Source organism: Mustela nigripes, chromosome 2 (assembly GCF_022355385.1).
Source record: "Mustela nigripes isolate SB6536 chromosome 2, MUSNIG.SB6536, whole genome shotgun sequence".
Lineage (NCBI taxonomy): Eukaryota > Metazoa > Chordata > Mammalia > Carnivora > Mustelidae > Mustela > Mustela nigripes.
Window position 1 is genome coordinate 32,017,436 of NC_081558.1, and position 19,210 is coordinate 32,036,645.

General features: G+C 46.6%; 1 protein-coding gene across 4 annotated transcripts in view; it reads right to left on the reverse strand.

Annotated features, from left to right (window-relative positions):
- Nucleotides 1–19,210, reverse strand: part of PRICKLE2 (prickle planar cell polarity protein 2) — a 319,924-nt gene that overhangs the window by 48,869 nt on the left and 251,845 nt on the right. For all 4 annotated transcript variants that reach the window (XM_059390095.1, XM_059390096.1, XM_059390097.1 and 1 more), the window contains 2 exons: nucleotides 8,096–8,209; nucleotides 4,671–4,808 (listed from right to left, as the gene is read on the reverse strand). In XM_059390095.1, coding sequence (XP_059246078.1) covers nucleotides 4,671–4,808; nucleotides 8,096–8,209 — 252 coding nt within the window. The remainder of the gene's footprint in view (nucleotides 1–4,670; nucleotides 4,809–8,095; nucleotides 8,210–19,210) is intronic.

Here is a 19,210-nt window from a genome sequence, read left to right on the forward strand (position 1 = left end):
AGACATCATCCCCCTCTCTGCCTCTCCCTCTCGGTGGGAAGATCTCCCACCGAGAGCAGGTCACTGTGCTACCTGCCTTACGTACATGGCAGGGCAGGTTTTGCTTGCCCTCCCTCCCACTCTTCTTCCTTCCAAGGAAGACAAATAAAAGTCGCTGAGAAAATTAGGACTTACAAGGTGGCAAAGTCAGAAAACTGGAGGTCTACAGGCAGGGGGCAAACCGACTGGGGCTGAAGGTGTCCATATCTTCTAGAAGATCCCAACTCCATCCTGGGGCACAGCCCAAGTTTAACACCAGGAGGAGTTGGGGGGTTTTTCAGGTTGCAAGAAGGGTGCATGGGTTCCATGGGAGAGGGAGGGGCTCCTGGGTGGCTCAGTCTGTTAAGCAGCTGTCTTCAGCTCAGGTCATGACCCAGGGTCCTGGAATCGAATTCCGCATTGGGTTCCCTGCCCAGCATTAAGTCTGCTTCTCCTTCTCCCTCTGCCTCTGCCCCTCCCCCTGCTTGTGCTCTATCAAATAAATAAAATCTTAAAAAAAAAAAAAAAAAAAGATGGGAGAGGGAGAGACGCCTGGGTGGCTCAGTGAGTTAAGCGTCTGCCTTCAGCTCAGGTCATGATCACAAGGTCCCGAGATCGAGTCCCACATTGGGTTCTCTGCTCAGCAGAAGTCTGTTTTTCCTCCCTCTGACTCTTCCCCTCCCCCTGCTTATGCTCACTCTCTCTCTCTCTATCAAATAAATAAAATCTTAAAAAAAAAAGAATAAAGAAGATGTGATTGATATATGCAATGGGATACTATGCAGCCATCAAAAGAAATGAAATCTTGCCATTTGCAACAATATGGATGGAACTAGAGGGTATTATGCTAAGTGAAATAAGTCAGTCAGAGAAAGACAATTATCATATGATCTTACTGATATGAGGAATTTGAGAGGCGCGGGTGGGGGGAGTCATGGGAGGAAGGGAGGGAAAAAATGAAACAAGATGGGATTGGGAGGGAAACAAACCATAAGAGACTCTAAATCTCAGGAAAGAGACTGAGAGTTGCTGGGGGTTAGTGGGGTAGGGGTGGGGTGGGCTGGGTTATAGACATTGGGGAGGGGTATGTGCTATGGGAAGTGCTGTGAACTGTGTAATCCTGATGATTCACAGACCTGTACCCCTGGGCCAAATAATGCATTATACGTTAATTAAAAAAAAAAAAAAAAAGAAAAAAATAGATGGGAGAGGGAGTGTGCTCATAAAGGTACCTTAACAATTTCTCCAAAGCTTTTCAGGCATGTTTGCTGTCTGCTTTCTCTAACATCTTTTTGCCTAGTCTTGACTGAAAAGGTACCACTTCTAAGGCCATGCTAGGGAAGGGGCTTCTCTCCCCCTTTCCTGTCATCTCTCTCATGTTCCAAGCTCCTCTCCCAAAGCAGAAAGGAACAGGGCAGCATCTCTGATAACCCACGTTATAGCTGAGGTTGGGCCTCGGAGGGAGGAGTAAAGTGTGAGATGGTGGGTCCAGGGAAAGGCTCTCTGCTGACCTTTAAATAAATAAGTATTTATTTATTTAAAGGCTCTCTGCTTGGCCATGATGTTCACGGGCTGAGAATCTAGTTACTCGGCCCTCCGTGAGTGGCTGGCTTCGGGGACAATGTCTAAAGGGTAGAAAAGATACCTTCAAACCTTCCCCACACCACAGCCATCATATGGGATTACATGATTCCTAGGAAAGGGAGCCAAGGTCTCACGGAATGGTCTCTGGGAGCTCATTCAGGCAGTGACCAGACAAAAGAAAGACACTGTTAACACAAAGTACGACCCTTGCCTTTTAGAACATTAGTAGACCTGGGATAGGTGCCGTGGTAACAGTGAACTGAAACACATTAACAATTTCAAGGGTTTATTTGAGCAAATACAGATTTAAGTTGGGCACTGCCCAAATGAAGGTGGTTAGGAGGCCTTCACCTACCTGGAGCTAGGAGGGAGGTGCTTAGAGAGAAGACGGGGGCCAGGGGGCAAGGCAAGGTGATTATTTGACCAGCTGCAGCTTACGTGGTTGCCTTATTTGAGAAAACTTAGTTGCCTGTTGGCGATTGGTTAGTCTTCAGTGTTATTTTCTCAGTACTAAGACACTGCCTTTGGTTTGGGTTCTGGTTTGCTCACGTAGGTAATGAAGGTATCAGAGGCATCTCAGTGTCAAGGTCTCCTTGTTCAATTGCTTTAACGATACAGAATACAGACTAAGGTAAGGGACTCCTCACCTTAATTCCATGATGGAGGCATTTCGCAGATGACAAAATGGAGGAAAATTAACAGGGGCAAGGTCGTCTGGCAGAAACATGAATCAAACTTCTCTGCCTCCGTGCTCTTGTCACTATTCTACACAACTTCTGATACCTGCACATGAAATGTCCGACCTTCCTTCATCCTTAAGAGTGTGCAGCTGGGCTGGTTCCGGGAGACCGATCTCAGAAGGGCAGAATTCCTGATATGAGGACACCAAATCTCACATATTTTCTTTCCTTTTTTTTTTTTTTTTTTAAATTTTAATTTTTTTTTTTTAAACTGCTGTTAAGTATTTTTTAAAGGATTTACTTATTTATTTTAGAGAGTCGGTAGGGAGAGGTAAGGACAGAGGCAAAGGAAGAGAGAAACTCAAGCAGATTTCTCACTGAGCAGGGAGCCCAACGCCGGGCTCGATCTCACAACCCTGAGATCACATCTGAGCTGAAACCAAGAGTCGGACGCTTAACCAACTGAGCCACCCAGGTGGCCCATTTTTTAAACATTTATTTATTTATTTTGAGAGAGAGAGACTGAGAATGTGGATGGGTGAGGGACTGAGGCAGAGGGAGAGACAATCCTCAAGCAGACTCCCAGTGAGTGTAGAGCCTGAAATAAAGAATTGGCCGTCCAACCGACTGAGCCACCCAGATGCTCCCCTCCTTTTTTTTGTTTCCTGAATCTCACAGCTCAACCACTGACCATGTACATCTCAAGGGTGAGTATCAGGGGTGAAGACCCCACTTCCCAGCCTGTGGTCCTGTGCTCCCCCTACTAAGGAACATCTCCACCGCCCCCACCCCCACCCCATGCCTCTGAAATCTCAAAGAAGGGCCACAGAACGGTAGGGAGTGGCCGCAGGGAGTAGGTACTTCTCTACTTCTCACTGAGACAGCTCGCACATTGTCAGCACCTGAGTGGGGTCCTAGAGAGCTTCAGGAGCTGGACGGGGCTTTTCAAAGAGCAGCAAAGCCAAGAGCAGGGCCAGAGTGATGGCTGAGAGGAGGGGCAGGGAGAACCCAGGCAGGCTGCCTGTCCACCTTTCTTGAAAACCCTCCGCCCCTGGGCCCTGAGTGTTCTGCAGAAGAATAGCAGGAAAAACCACCCCCAGACCTAGCTCAGTGAGGCCCTAGGGAGGATGCAAGGGGGAAGGCATGCATTTCCCTAAAGAACCCTCAAACCCAGGATGACCCTTTACCACCTCTTTAAGTGGCCCTGGGTGGATGCCATGGTCCAAGCAAATTTCATTTTCTAAAGGATTCATTATTTATTTATTTATTTCCTTTTAATGAACATATAATGTATTATTTGCCCCAGGGGTACAGATCTGTGAATCGCCATGTTTACACACTTCTCAGTACTCACCATAGCACATACCCTCCCCAAAGCCCATAAGCCAACCACCCTACCCCCACCCCCCCAACCCCCAGCAACCCTCAGTTCGTTTCCTGAGATTAACAATCTCTTATGGTTTGTCTCCCTCCCCGGTCTCATCATGTTTCATTTTTTCCCTCCCTACCCACCATGAGCCCCTGCCCTGCCTCTCAAATTTAAAGGACTCATTTTAGGCCATAAATCCTTCATGTCTTTCCTGTGCTTAAATCCCTCAGCCGGCTTCCCATCTCCTTCCAGTGGCGAACACAACTGGCCCTCCACGCACTCTGTTTCATGGCTTCCCTTCCTCCCTCCACTCCCTCTTCTGTGCCACCATGGCCCATGTGTTGGTCCCAGAACACAACAGAAACGCTTCTGCCTCCGAGCCTTGGAGCGACCTGTTCCCTCTGCCCCCTGAGATCTGCAGGACCCACTCCCTCCATCCCTGAAGCCTTTGCTCAGAGGCCACCTTCTTCTTTTTTTAAGATTTCATTTATTTATTTATTTGAGAGTGAATGCAAGCGAGAGGGAGCACGAGGTGGGGAGGGGCAGAGAGAGAGGGAGATGCAGACTCTCTGCTGAGCAGGGACACCCCCCTGCCTCCCCCTGACGTAGGACTTGATCCCAGGACCCTGAGATCAGAACCTGAGCTGAAGGCAGACGCTTACTGACTGAGCCCCCCAGGCACCCCCAGAGACCCCACCATCAAAGTGCAGCCTTGCCTGGCCACCTTCCTGGAAATCCCAAGCTCCCCACACCCCCCAGGGTTTGCAGCCTCCTTCCCTGATGTATTTTTTCCTCTTTATTTTACTGTTTGTTTCCCCTAGAACGGACCTCCTTATGAGGACAATCAAAATCTTTCAACAGCTTTCACATCTTTTGTTCACCGCTGTATTGCCCAGAATGAGAACGGGGTCCCGCCGCGGCGCCTCCGGAGGTGCTGCAGGACACAGCTGTTGAAGGACCCACCATGCGTGACGCGACGCCGGCGCGATCCCGCCCCGCACCTCGGACTCCACGCTCACCTGTTCACAGATGGCCCCCGTCATCGTGACGGGGAAGGGCCGGACATTCCCGCGGCCCAAGTTTTCACGTTTCCTCTGGTTGCTGAAGAGCTTCAGCTCCCTCTTTTCCTCCTCATCCAGCGAGTTGCAATATCGAACCTGGACAGACACAGAGAGGGTCATGGGGGGACGTCGCCTCTGCCCCATGGGATTTCTGCAGCCCGCGCCCCAGACTTCTTCTGACACATGCTCCCACTCGACTTTACAGCGCCGGCCTGCACTGGCGCACCAGCGGGCTCGGGGCTGGAGAACGTGAGTTTCTACCGAAGTCGAAAGACCTGACCAAAGGTGCCGCAGTCCGGAGCCCGACTCACGAGCAGGCTCAAGGTTCTGCAACTGTCCCGCAGCCTTGCTACCCTGCCCTCCTGCCCCATGAAGGTCCCCATCATGTCGAGAAGCTCTGGGGCTAGTCAAGATCTGTGGCTTTTTCCTACTTTAAAAAATGATATGGATCTTCAGACGGATTGTCGGGTCCTGATACGTTCCCCTCCCTGCGTCCATGTGAGTGAGCCCTGACACCGAAGGATGGCTCCAGGCCAGCGAGCCGGAACAGCAGTCAGAGAGCTCCCAGCTTCTTCTCCCACCTCATTTTGGGGAAATGGGGAACCGAAGGCTTGAGGCAAAGGAGTTGGTCCGGAGGTACATGTCCCGCTTCACAGAAGTCCCTGCGTGTTAATCTGTGCGCGGGAGGGAAAGGGCTGCCCACTGGACTGTGGCTGATCCGTCTACTTGCGTGAGATATTTGCCCTCTTGTGAAACATAAAAACTCCCAGCATTAAGGGAGGGGCACTATGGACACTCAAATCCAAGATTTCCCGGTCTTCCCCCTGATTAACACATACTAGGGCAATTCTGCCATAGTCTTGAACCACTAATACTGTTTTTAAAATGGTCTCACTTGGGGCACCTGGGTAGCTCAGTGGGTTAAGCCTCTGCCTTCTGCTCAGGTCATGATCCCAGAGTCCTGGGATCAAGCCCCGCATCGGGCTCTCTGCTTGGCGGGGAGCCTGCTTCCTCCTCTCTCCCTGCCTGCCTCTCTGCCTACTTGTGATCTCTCTCTGTCAAATAAATAAAATCTTAAAATAAAAATAAAAATAAATGGTCTCACTTTTTAAAACTTGAACACATTTACTTAAAAAGAAAGTATATTGTGACTATACATTAAAAGTCAGTATCACCTATAAGAACCAGAAGGTGACCCTAAAGTGAGACAATGTGAGAATGAAATCATGTTGTTAGATTCTAGCAACTTCCGCTCAAGGGAGATCCTGAAATGGCGATTCTTTTTTTTAAAGTTTTTATTTTATTTAATTATTTGACAGAGAGAGATCACAAGTAGGCAGGGAGGCAGGCAGAGAGAGAGGAGGAAGCAGGCTCCCTGCCGAGCAGAGAGCCCGATGCGGGGCTCGATCCCAGGACCCTGGGATCATGACCTGAGCCAAAGGCAGAGGCTTAACCCACTGAGCCACCCAGGAGCCCCATGAAATGGAGATTCCTAAGGCAGTTACTTAAAAGTGGAGACCGGTATGAGTTGGAGAGATACCAGCAAACTGGGTAGCCCAAACTGAAATCCCACCTCCCTGCCCCTGGGGCAGATCCTACCTGTTCCATGTTCCATCTAGAGGAATAAAGCACAATTTAAAAGGGAGTGATTCTCTTATTATGCAGCTCACTTTCACTAACTGCCATGTTTATGCACCACCCCAAGTCCTGTGTCTGCCACCCTATGGGAAACACAGACCTCGTCCCACTTCCTGTCCTTCTCTGGAGTAACAGCGGAAAGGTTATGTGAAAAGCTCAGATGGCTTGTGATGTGATGGGCCTTGGCAAGTCTGTAGACCAGGACTACTGCTTCCTACCTGGGAAACTGAGCCAGCTAGCTCAGTCTCAACTGCTTCCTCTGGGCAAAGAGCAAATAATCAGATACTGACTTCAGAATCATCACTCTTTGTCCTGAAAAGGGCCAGGTCAAGTGGGCGAAATCTGCCCACTGGGTCACATGGAAGGAATCCTCTCCAGCAGGAAGAAGGAGTTTGAATGGTCTCTTTTCATAAACCCACAGTTAACTGGAAATCATTAAAAGCAGAGCACAGATCCCCTTGCCCCAGCAAGCAAACAAGTGTTAAAAGGAAGTCGTCCTGTGGATGTCCCCGTGAGCACGGAGCACCACTGTGACCGGACTAGCCCAGAACATAGGATTATACCACTGACGTTTTATGGATGTGCTCTTAAAGAAAGGCACTCCCCTCCAGCTTGGAAAAACCCGCATTTTCACTTCCAAATTATTTAACTGGGCATCCGGTTACAGGGCTTGCTCTTGGCTTTAAAGGGGAAAACATTGTTTGTATTTGTTTTATGAAGTTGGAAATGGGCGACAGGAAATCCTGGCTCTCTTTCTAGGGACTTGCTTTAGTTTTTAAGCTGTTGCTTCACTGACTCAAATTTATTTTTGAGGCTGCCGAAATATCCCTTTTGATCCAAATACGGGCAAATAAAGACTAAAATAGCACCTACTCAATTTCCCAGGAGATCCAGCTTGTGGGTGGGAGCAGTCGGTAGAAAGCTGGGGTCCAGTTCCTGGAGGAGTTATTTCTCCTTTCAATTTAAAATCGTTTAAAATGCAATCAGCTAAGTGGACAATTCCATTCTAGGGGATGACTGTTTTTAAAAACCAGATATTTCAAAAATTCATTTCCAGTGTCCAAACCTAAGCCCTTCAAGCAGGATGATCTTTTCACAAATGTATGCATGGATTTTCCCTTTGTGAGCAATTCGACTTCAAAGATAAGAAACGCCTCATTACAGTGTCTTCTATCGGGGTTCAGGAAAAAAAAGGACAGCTTGCAAGCTAGCCTTCCAGGTGTACAAATGGTGAGCGAGCAAAGTTGGCCTTTCAACGACAAAAACGCAGATGTTCAGAGCTGCAAAGCTGGATATGTGACTTTTATCACAGCCTAATGTGGAAGACTTGCCCACTTACTTAACATTAAACGATGCTGAGAATGCCAGGGAATCATGTTTTTGCAAGGCTTGACCTTGGACTGGCCCGGGGAATCGCAATCAGCCGAAGGACTTGGGCAACCAGCACATTCTTCTTCAACTAGGAAAACCTGGGCTTGAGCTTTTAAATTTTAGGGCTCCCCGGATGCCCCAAACAGCTAGTTGTGCCGGGCTCGGAGATGAATCCAGTCCATAAAGAGATCTGCTTTCTGGAAAGTGTCGGGCCGTTTCTTTTGGCTCTAATTAAGGAAGCTAAAACCTAAAATGGGCCAGAGTTTTTCTTCGGAGACCTCACTGATCACAGCAATCTGATTATGGAGAAGGTGAGCAAGTCACAGGACCTTCTAAGACAAGTCTTGCTAAGGCCCCTGGGAGCTCCTCCTTACCTCATTGTCATGGGGTGGCAGCTGGTGTAGTAGCTGCTTGATTCGAAGCTTCTCTCCGGGGCTGTTGACGTAGGGAACCTTCTCTTCTGGGAGACAGCTGTAATACTGATGAACCTGTAAGATGCAAGCACATGGGTCACTGCCCGTCCCCACTTCCCCCGGGAAGAAGATTCTGGCAGCAGGACACATTCAACTTCAAGTCGTTTCCACCCTCCTGCAACTTAACAGCATCTGCCTTTCTCACTGCAAGCAGACAGATTCATCCTTGAAGAAAGAGTGGAGCCAATCACCCAAATCTTGAGGCTTTCCCCTGTCTTGCTAGGGAAAAATAAAGCTAGTACACTTTCCTAGAAAAAGAGAATTCGGCAGATAGGCGCGGGGCCGGGGGCGGGGGGACCCAGAGCATAGAGTTTTGTCGGCAGGCTCCCCACCCTGAGAGAGACAGAGAGAGAGAGAGAGAGAGACAGAGACAGAGAATGGGAGAGAGAGCAACTTTACCATTTTCTCTGTGAGTCTCCGGCATGCGCCGTGCCTCCCCAGCCAAAGGGATGTGTCAGTGCCTGTCTCACCCTGAAGTCAGAGCCAGGCTCTGGCACTCGCTGAGCTGCTGGGTCCCTTTGGCCTCCACCTACACTAAAAGCCCTCTAGGTTTTGAGTGCTCTGTAAGGACAGGTAGCAGTTTCCAACTGTCTGAAAATAGAGTCACGACATCTGGGATACTAAGTACATAATTACAAATGGTCATTGACAGATATTTCTGCACATCCCAGAATGCTCCTGTTTACGGCTGTTAGGACATATTCTTGTCCTTTCTGGGGCTTATTCAGCTCTAACAAAGACTTGGGAAGGCATCTAATTTTGCCTAAGAAAAGAAAACAGACATTCTGTTATCCAGCTGTATGCAAAACTCGGGTCAGGAAAAACTGGCCAAAACAGAAGGTTATGCTATGATACAGGAGGGGCAAAAAAATTAAAAAAAAAAAAAAAATCCCACAAGTTCAGATGACATCATGGAAAATTCTTTCCAACTATCTCTTAGCATCATGACCAGCTCTTGCGAAACAAGGCATTCATTCAACAAGACACAGAAGACAGAAGACTTGAGGCTCTAAATTCATTCTATTTGTTCCACTCTGCAAACTTGGTCTAATTCCCTTGAGTTGAGGGAGCCCTGGACATGAATACATGTTTGGAGAATGCTGGGAAAAAGAGCTATGAAAGCTCTGTCTACTTTTATCTCCAGAAAGGAGATCATAGCTCTTAAAAGGTGGGAGGAGGGAAACGCTTGGCAGTGACAAGACCTTCAGGAAGATGCGGAAGCCATCTTTATTTTCGTAACACACAACTGTAACCATTCACCATCCTGTGCATATTCCTGTCTCAAGCAAAGCCCGAAGGCAACCATAAACAGACTGCTCATAGACTAGCTGGCTTTCTCAAGATAGGGCCATGCAACCCCTCCCTAGAGGCATCTGGTGGGGAACCGCATACTGGGATGGGAAGGAAGGGCTCCAGGTTTTGAAAGCAGCCCACAGGTTACCAGCACTCTCTCTGAGAAGAAAGGAAAGCCCAGATCATGAGTTAGTTTGGGAGGAGGAGCTGGCCATGGGCCCATCAGAGACCAGCACCCCATTTTGTGCTCAGAGCGATCTATGCATCACACGCCACGGCCAGTAAGTGCAGGCAGAAAGCTGAGCCCTGTGTCTTGAGGAATGGGTCTCACACCCCAAGCTGAGAGACTGCTTGTAGCCAAGCCTTGCTGCAATGTCCCTTTGTCATTCTCACGCCAGTGACAGAAGCTTCGGGACGGATGCTACTAAGAAAGGAAAATCACTGGAGTTGCTTGACAGGAGAGTCCAAACTGAGTGCAATGGACCCTCTCCTGACTCGCCCTTCGGGACTCACACACCCCTCTTTGCCGCCCAGAGCACAAGCATTCCTGAGAGCCCCTGTGACCTGGCACCTTGAGCCCAGTCTTTGCTGTCACCATCCAAGGCTGAGCCTGGTTGGAACCTTCCTTGCCTCTTAGGCAGCTGTTTGTGAACCCCCGTTCACAGCTGTGTCACTTCCCATCTCTGTGTTCCTCTGAATTCTAGAATCTCTCAGAATCCTCATCGCAGGACTGCAATTCAACAAGAGTGAGGGCGAAGAACTTGGCCCTCCATAACAATAAGCAATATGAACACATAGTGGGGAGTCCATTATCTGGCCCGCAGGCTCCCAAGGGAAGGATCCAGATTTTCCTGGCCTCTCTTCCATTTCGAGAGGCAGAGCCACACTACCTGCTTACAGATTGAGATCAAACTTGGAGGCCCCCAAATACTTTAATCTAAGGAAGAAGGTGGCAAGGGAGGATAATGTTATTTAAGATAGTTTGATTTCAGAGGGGAGAATCTTATCTCTGCCTTAGTCTTCTTCTCCTGCAGATCTGTCCCTTAGCTTCTCAAAGTTTAAAGATTCCCACAGCACCTAAACTTACACAACCTCCCTTTGCATCCATCCTTGACTGACTCACTTGGCTCCGTTTTGAAGTCGCCAGAGAAGGACCCTGCTTACCCCATCTTGGGCAAGGTCCACACCTGCAGACTGGATTGGAGAAGTTCCATCCTGTTTTGAGATTGGAGATAAAGGCATCCCAGCATGCCAGGGCAGGGCAAAGCAAAGTCGGCTTTGACTGGAGACCTCTTTGGGACCGGTTGCTCAGTCAATACCCTGGCACCCTGAGGTCCGTCCTAAAGACTTGAATTCTTACGTCAACAGAGGCAGTGACTACTCTTTAAGAACACAGCTCTATCTTTCCTGACTGGACATCTTGTGTTGCCTTTTATAATTCAAGCCAACGGATCACTGCTGCAGAAAATACGTCCTTCTACCAGCATTCAGTAATTTCATGTATACAGAATGTACTAAAAATAGTTCCTCAGGAGGCAGTCAACAGTTTGGTGGAAGACTTAAAAACTTACCAAGTGAAATGCACCATTATGAAACCAAATCAGCTAATATTAAGTAACAACCTCCCCAATCATCCTCACTTCACATGGTAGGTGATCTGGCCTGCTCTGAGGATGGGGAACGAGTTGGTTCTTCACCACTTCTCTTAGTTCTTCCACCCCCTGGCTTCTGTGTCTCCTCCTGATGTTCCAAAGCTTGGGAAGTCCAAGCTCTTCCTTGAGCAAAGGGATGGGAAGGATGTTGAAACTCCCCTCTCAAATTCCCAGTCTGGCTCTGGCAACACAGAACTGCTGCATGTAGTTTCCTCTGGCATCCTCCAAAAGAAAACTACTGCGTAGCCCAAAACAAACACACAGCAAATCATCGGTAAAGGGAAAATATTTAGTGTACTTTCTGGCACTACGGAAATTAAATTTGGCACCACCCCTGAAAACCCTGCAGATTGCTCATTTTTTGTCCAACCATGTTTCTCTCGCTAATTTTCACAAGCAAATAATCAAATTCAATAGGATTTTGTCAATGGTGACCACTAACGAGCACTGTCTGCTAGGCTGATCATTTTTTCCTCCTGTGTGTACTAAGTATCACTCTCCAAAAGCAGTACTTTGGAATGGGCTAGAAAGTCCATTCCATTTATTCATTACTCAGGTAGAGGTGCCCTGTGCTACTTGCACCTTGGGTTGAGCTGTATGAGGTACGCTTCCCGCAAACAAAAGCATTTTGCACACAATCCACTGGCTCAGGAAAATGAGATAGCTGAAGGCCTTTATTTACAATGTCACTCCCCACAGTGAGGTTTGGCAAGAACTTCAGTCTGTGTCAGATGGATTGCAAGAGCTTTAGTCAGTGTGCAAATAAATCTACAAAGCGAGGCCTCACCCAGTTTGAAAGACTGGGTTTGTTAGAAGGAACTGCACATTTGACAGCATATCTGCCTGGGCAGAGATGGAAGGGAGGGAGTCAAATGACTCCCTGTTGGAGAGAAAGGTGTGCTAATTTAAAAAAAAAAAACAAAAAAAGTGCAAAGTGCTTCATTAGAGTGGTGGTTCTCAAATTTTAGCTTGCATCAGAACCACGTGGATGGCGTCTTAAAACACATTTCTAATTCCACAGGACTGGGGTTGGGTCCAATGGTTCACATTTACGCTGCTTTCCCCTGTGGTGCCTCTGCTGGGGGTCCAGGGAGCACGTTCTGAGATCTGTAGAGTCGTGCAACTGTTTTCCCTCAACAGCCAACCCCGTGAGGTTGCCCGGTAGATGATGGTGATCCTGTGCTCTCCAGGAGATCCAGGAGGCCCTGGGGAGGGGAGGGGACTTGTTGACTCTCACTTAATTTGGCAGGTGTCTCTTGCCACACCTGCAGACATGCTTAAGAAGGGGGAATCCACCAGCTCCAGCAAGGATAAGAAATTCTAAGGGCAAAATGCTTCTCTTATTGGGTGGGACATTTTCCATCTCAAAAGCATCCTGTGTTCTTAGGAGTGGGAACCCAAAAGAGAAGTCAGATTTCCCTGGCTGATCTCAGATTCAACTGTCCTTCACCCTCTCAGTGAACGTATTTATTACGGAATGGCTCTTAGGGCAGACGTGTTTTTATATACAGTATCTCCTGAACCCACCCCATGCCCTGGAGGCTCCTCCATTGTACTCATTAGACGGAGCATCGCATAACTAAAAAGGGGAAAACATTTTTTGGACTTGGTTTCCTTATCCTTTCCTGTTTTTTTGGATTCTTGGCCTTCTTTATCAAGAAAAAAAGAGGGGCACCTGGGTGGCTCAGAGGGTTAAGCCTCTGCCTTGGCTCAGGTCATGGTCTCAGGGTCCTGGGATTGAGTCCCACATCGGGCTCTGCTCAACGGGGAGACTGCTTCTCCCTCGTTCTCTGCCTGCCTCTCTGCCTACTTGTGATCTCTGTCTGTCAAATAAATAAATAAATAAAATCTTTAAAAAAAAAGAAAAGAAAAAAGGAGACTGGCAGATGGATGGGAAAGAACTGAAACACCAAATATAGCAGATTCCCAGTATGTATGACTGACCACGTACATGATGGACATGTTTTCCTTTGGTGTTCTCCAGAAAATAACCAACATATGGTCTAAAATGAACCGGCAAAAGGTGAAAAATGAGGTACTCCAAATGAAAGGTCTTTCTGCAAATCCATGGAATGATGGTACAAGAGAGTTGTGGCAGACATGGTTGCCTATCTACATCCCTTTTCCTTAATAAGAATGCCAAAATCTTACTTAAAGCATCAATATATACCCAGCTTAGAATAATATTTTTACAGCTCCCTAGTAGCTATGAGTGGCCATGCAATTAAATTCTGGCCAATGACATGTAGCATGTGACTCCTGGGAAAACTCTTTTAAAGGAGGCTGAGCAGTTAGCAAAAAATCCCCTCCCCCATTCTCCCTTCTTACTGTTTCCTGTCTGGAATGTAAAAACAATGGCTGGAGCTCCAGCAGCCATCCTGTACCATAACTTTCTTTATTGTACTATGGAGCACCAAACCAGCTCTGGATTGCCCATCTCCAAACCTTTCTTACCAATGAGTGAAAGAAATGGTATCTTTATTCACAGTCTAAGGTACTAGGAACTGAATGCCATTCCTAAATGATATAGCAATGGTTCTCAAATGCTAGCAAACTGTAGAACCATTTGAGGTCTTTATTAAACATTATCCCCATTTCCATTCTTCTGGGTCTGGGGGGGGGTGGCGGGGAAGCCCAGAATTCTATATTCTTAATGAATACCTCATACCAGTATGGTATGAGGTATTTCTCAGTGGAGAAACACTGATTTAAGAAGGCAAACATGAGGGACGCCTGGGTGGCTCAGTTGGTTAAGCAGCTGCCTTCGGCTCAGGTCATGATCCCAGCGTCCTGGGATCGAGTCCCACGTCGGGCTCCTTGCTTGGCAGGGAGCCTGCTTCTCCCTCTGCCTCTGCCTGCTATTCTGTCTGCCTGTGCTCTCTCTCCACCCCCCCTCTCTGATAAATAAATAAAATCTTTAAAAAAAAAAAAAAAAAAAAAAAAAAAAAGAAGGCAAACATGACTCCACAAGGTGAAGGTAAAAACTCCTGACGTATAATCTCCGATGTGGGCTGACACATTTGAAAGGCTTTATAAAAGCTCATCTTAACCCAGAGACCAACTGGAAGATGAGACCTTTATTTCGCACTCTCCCACTCCTGCCGTTTGAGAAGCTTGGAACCTTGGTTAATCTACCTCAATTCAGGAAGGCAATATCTAGAATAAGCCCAAGGTCTCAGAAGGCAGATGCTATGGAGAAGGGAAAGATGCTGCCTGAATTTGTGGCACGTGGTGATGTTTATGAAAAGCACACACTAGTTCTGAAATGGAGACCTGGAGAACAATCGGGAAGCATTGCAGCTATAAGCAAGTGGTGATGGGCTGCTTTTAAGGGCTCGCTTGTTTACTGTGCCCCCACTTGCCAGAATTTCATTACCCAAGCAAGAGGAGAAAAGTGGTGTTAAGTGGCATCTAAGAGGTAAAATTATACCAGGTTTGGCTCCTTTCCTTTTCTCCTGGAGACCCACATTATAATTTTAATTGGTTTACTCAGGAAGTAATGTAGGAAATAAAAGTCCAATTCCTAATGCTTAAACACCATGCTTCGACTCCCATAGGGTTAGGATCAAAAATCAGAAATAAAAGCTCATACAGGGTATTTTTGAAGAAGAGTATTTCAAAGGCTTTTTTTCTTTCTTTCTTTTTCGCTCACACCCAATGTCTGATTCAACATTAAACCACGTCAGACGTAGGCTCAAAACATACCCAGAACTTAGTCTCCCTCCCCAACCCTGTAGGACCGTCTAGCCACAACTAAGTGCTCAGGGGAATTCCGGACACGGTTGCTTCTGGACCCTGGCTTTCACCTTTATTCCCTGCAGGGGAGTCTCTATCCAACAGCAAGGACTACGCTATCTGAATATTAAACAGGTCATGTCATCGCTCTTCTGGAAACTTTCCACGGTTCCCATTGCCCTCTGATTCAAAACCAAAGTCTTCCACTGTACGATCAAGGTCATGCCTCCTCCTGGCCGATCATGTCTCTTACTATATTCCTGTGGCTCAGTTCTGCTCCCAACATCCTCCTTGCCATTCCTCTGCACTAGCCGTTCTCTTTGCCATGCACATTTTCTCCCCAGATGTTTATGGGACGCCCATTCTCATTTCCTCTACTCTTTGCTCAAACGTCACCTCCTCAGAGAGGTCTTCCTCCCCAGAGAGGACGATCTTAATAAATCAGCACCTTCACCCCTTATCCTTAAGGTGAGTGTGGGTGTGTCGTGCAAAGATGCATGCTGTTGGGCATCGAGTGGGCTGAGGGCAGGGATGTTGCCAAATGTCCCACCATGCAGAAGACAGCTTCCACGGTCAAGAATAACCTGGTTCCGCATGTCAATAGCACTGAAACTGGCAAACACTTAACCTGCTTTTCATCAAAGAACTTACCCCTTGCGGGTGCATGATCTACTCATTCATTGTCTCTCTCTTCCCTCTAGAGTGTGAATGCCTGGGATTTTGTTGACTGTATACACCCCAGGTGAGTGTCTCATACCTAGCAGGTGCTCAACACATGTTTGCTGAGTGAATGCATGCTGTGTCCTAATCTCACCTTTCTGCCTCGCTGGTTTATGGAAGGATTTGGACAGATACAGGGAGGAAGAAGAGAATATGCAGGTGAGATTTCCAGAGGAACCAGAGTAAAACTCACAGAGCTTTCCTTTCAACCCATCGAAGCACCTGCTTTGTCACTGAAGATCTCCTGGTGTGGAGGGATGGAGGAGCAGCTAGAAAGATGAATGAAATACTGACAAGGGACAAGGGACTGCTTCTTTAAGAGGAAGGGAAATGGAGCACCTGGGTCCCCAGGGATCAAGCCTGCTCAGCAGGGAGCCTACTCCCCACCCCCACCCCTGCCTGCCTCTCTCCCTACTTGTGATCTCTGCCTGCCAAATAAATAAATAAATAAATAAAATCTTTTTTTAAAAAAAAAGGAGGAAGGGGCCAAACAATACCCATTTGTATTTGAAGCTAGAGCATTTCTTCCAAGTTGAGTCAATTTTGTTCAAATTACAGAAAATGATCACATTATGTCCTAAGTAGCTCCTGTAATCTCAAATCGTGTGAGATGTTCTTTCTCTATGCCTCCTAGGTCCACATACTCTCTTCTTCCCAATCTTAAAGTTTTCCAAAACTTTTTAATTTAGAATATTAGAATATTAAACCTCAATGTTTAGTTAGAAAGTACTTTCCATTTAGTTTGGATTGGATGTGGATTGGAAACCTGGCATTCACTGTATCCTGTCTTGAAGAAGAGGTCCCAGAAACGAAAGAACTTGGAATTTCAACACTTCTCCTTCAAACTACAATTACATTAAGTCTCCCCTACCCCAATTTTGTCAAAACTGCTCTTTGCAGAATGTCTACACATTTGCATACATGCCCTGCTAAGAATTCCTCAACAGTTGCTTACTTTATTTGGTAACAGTTTCAATATTGCCTTTAGACAAAATATACACATACATATGTATGGAAAAAGCAGGATGGTAGTTTCCTATAGTGGTTGAGTGTTGGGACTCTGGAGTCACATTGTTTGGGTCTGAATACTGGATTGAAAACTTACCATCTGTACATAGTTGGGCAAGTTATTCTACATCTCTTGTAAAGTCAGTATCTTCATCTGTAAAATGGGGACAATAACATTCACCTTAAAGCATTGCCACGAGGCTCAAATGGGATAATGCCACTACTACAGAGGCAGGCACATAGCAAAGGCTCTGTTTTCCAGCTTTGAAGCAATCGAATACATAAGTCATAAATGTCTAGGTCATGGACGGAACTGTGCCCGTCTGTTCACATGCTAAAGCCCTAACCCCGGAAGTGATTGTATTTGGAGACACAGCTTTTAAAGAGAGGATTACATTTAAATGAGGTCAGAAGGGTAGGGCTGTAATCAGAAAGAAATGATGTCCTTAGAAGATGAGGAGGCACCAGGAGCGTGCACGCACAGAGAAAAAGCACCCTGAAGACATATGCAGAGGGCAGTCATCTGCAGGCTAAGAACAGAGGTCTTACCAGAAACCAACCCTGCTGGGTCCTAGATCTTGGACTTCTTGTCTACAGAACTGTGAAGGAAGCAAATCTGCTGTTGACACCACCCGGGCTATAGTGTTCTATTATGGCGGCCTGAGCACACTGGACAAGGCAGTCTTCTATATGCAAGGAACCGCTCATGGCTAGTGGGGAAAGGACACGCATACAAATAAGAAATGATGCCTGGATGAAGGTTATATTTGAGTATAGTATGTAAGACAAGGATGCAAGTGGCCACAATGTGAAGTTAAAATAATGCAAGAGCCACCCGAGGCAGACCAAACACTACAAAGTTTCAAAGAACAACTGCTTAGATCCCTAAATGTGTACATGTGCCCATTTCTATGGTGCAAAACAATCCCGCTAAGGATGATTTCTAGCTACCCATGGGATGTCACTGGATGTGGGACTAGAAGAGACACAGAGCAGCGTCCATTACATGGCACTGCCACCCCGTGGATGTAACAGATGAGCACAGATAACAGGGAAACACAAGAAAATAATCATGAAGGGATGAGTCCTGAGTACTTATCACCTCTGATTTTAATGTAAGTTTATACAATTAAGCTTTAAAAATGGCTGAATGAGCACTGGGTGTTATATGCAACTAATGAAATCACTGAACATTGTATCAAAAACTAATGATGTGGGGCGCCTGGGTGGCTCAGTGGGTTAAGCCTCTGCCTTCAGCTCAAGTCATGATCCCAGGGTCCTGGGATCAAGCCCCGCATCAGGCTCTCTGCTCGACAGGGAGCCTGCTTCCCTTCCTCTTTCTCTGCCTGCCTCTCTGCCTACTTGTGATTTCCATCTGTCAAATAAATAAATAAAATCTTAAAAAAAAAAAACAAAAACTAATGATGTGTTATATATTGGCTATTCGAATTTTTAAAAAGCTGTATTCTCAAAAAAAAAAACAGAGAAAGTTGAATTTAACAACTGGCTTACAGAATTCCTGAAAACTGACCAACTGGATCTTCAGCCAATTCCAGCACAACACTGTCAGAAACTTCGATGGTCAGTTTCTCTGGCAAACTCTCCTTAAGAAGGGAAAAACAGCAGGCCTGTAAATACCTAAAGACTACTTCAAAGGGCATGAAGACAACCATCCAGCTCTAGCTCTGTCTTTTTTTTTTTTTTTTTTTGTTTTTTTTTTTAAAGATTTTATTTATTTATTTGAAAGACAGAGATCACAAGTAGGCAGAGAGGCAGGCAGAGAGAGAGAGAGAGGGAAGCAGGCTTCCCGCGGAGCAGGGAGCCCGATGCGGGGCTCGATCCCAGGACTCTGAGATCATGACCCGAGCCGAATGCTCTAGCTCTGTCTTTGATGGTTCTGGCAAATAGCACATTTCACCAAGTCATCTACTTGCGCTGATACTTGCGCTGCGAGTCCTTTCCATATTCCTTCCATCTGTGGGCCACGAACTTTGCCCTTTCTGTATACAGCTTTCCCTTTGCTCCCTTCTTGTTTCCTTCTTAAATCCCTGGGCAAAATCCAGAGGCAAAGAACATTTAAAAACAGTCATTTATGTACTGGCATGCATCTGATTTTCTCTTCTAATGTTAAAAAGGATGTGAGTCAAACATATTGTGGGTAGCCACAAAAAGAGTAACAGCAAAAACCCCACCTGAAACCTTACTAAAACTCTCCTCTATTTAAGCTAGCCTGGGAATGGCCAATGGTGTTCTAGTAGGTCACTGATTTTTTTTTTTTTTAAAGATTTTATTTATTTATTTGACAGAGAGAGATCACAAGTAGGCAGAGAGAGAGAGAGGAGGAAGCAGGCTCCCTGCCGAGCAGAGAGCCCGACGCGGGACTCGACCCCAGGACCCTGGGATCATGACCTGAGCCGAAGGCAGTGGCTTAACCCACTGAGCCACCCAGGCGCCCCTAGGTCACTGATTTTTAATTAAAAAAAAAAATGATGAAGAAAGATTCTCCACTTCTGGGATATCCACTCAAACCTCAACTATATTACTATTTGCCTACAGTATAGAAGAGAGAAACTGCAGTTGATATTTAATGAGTCTTTTTTTTTTTTTT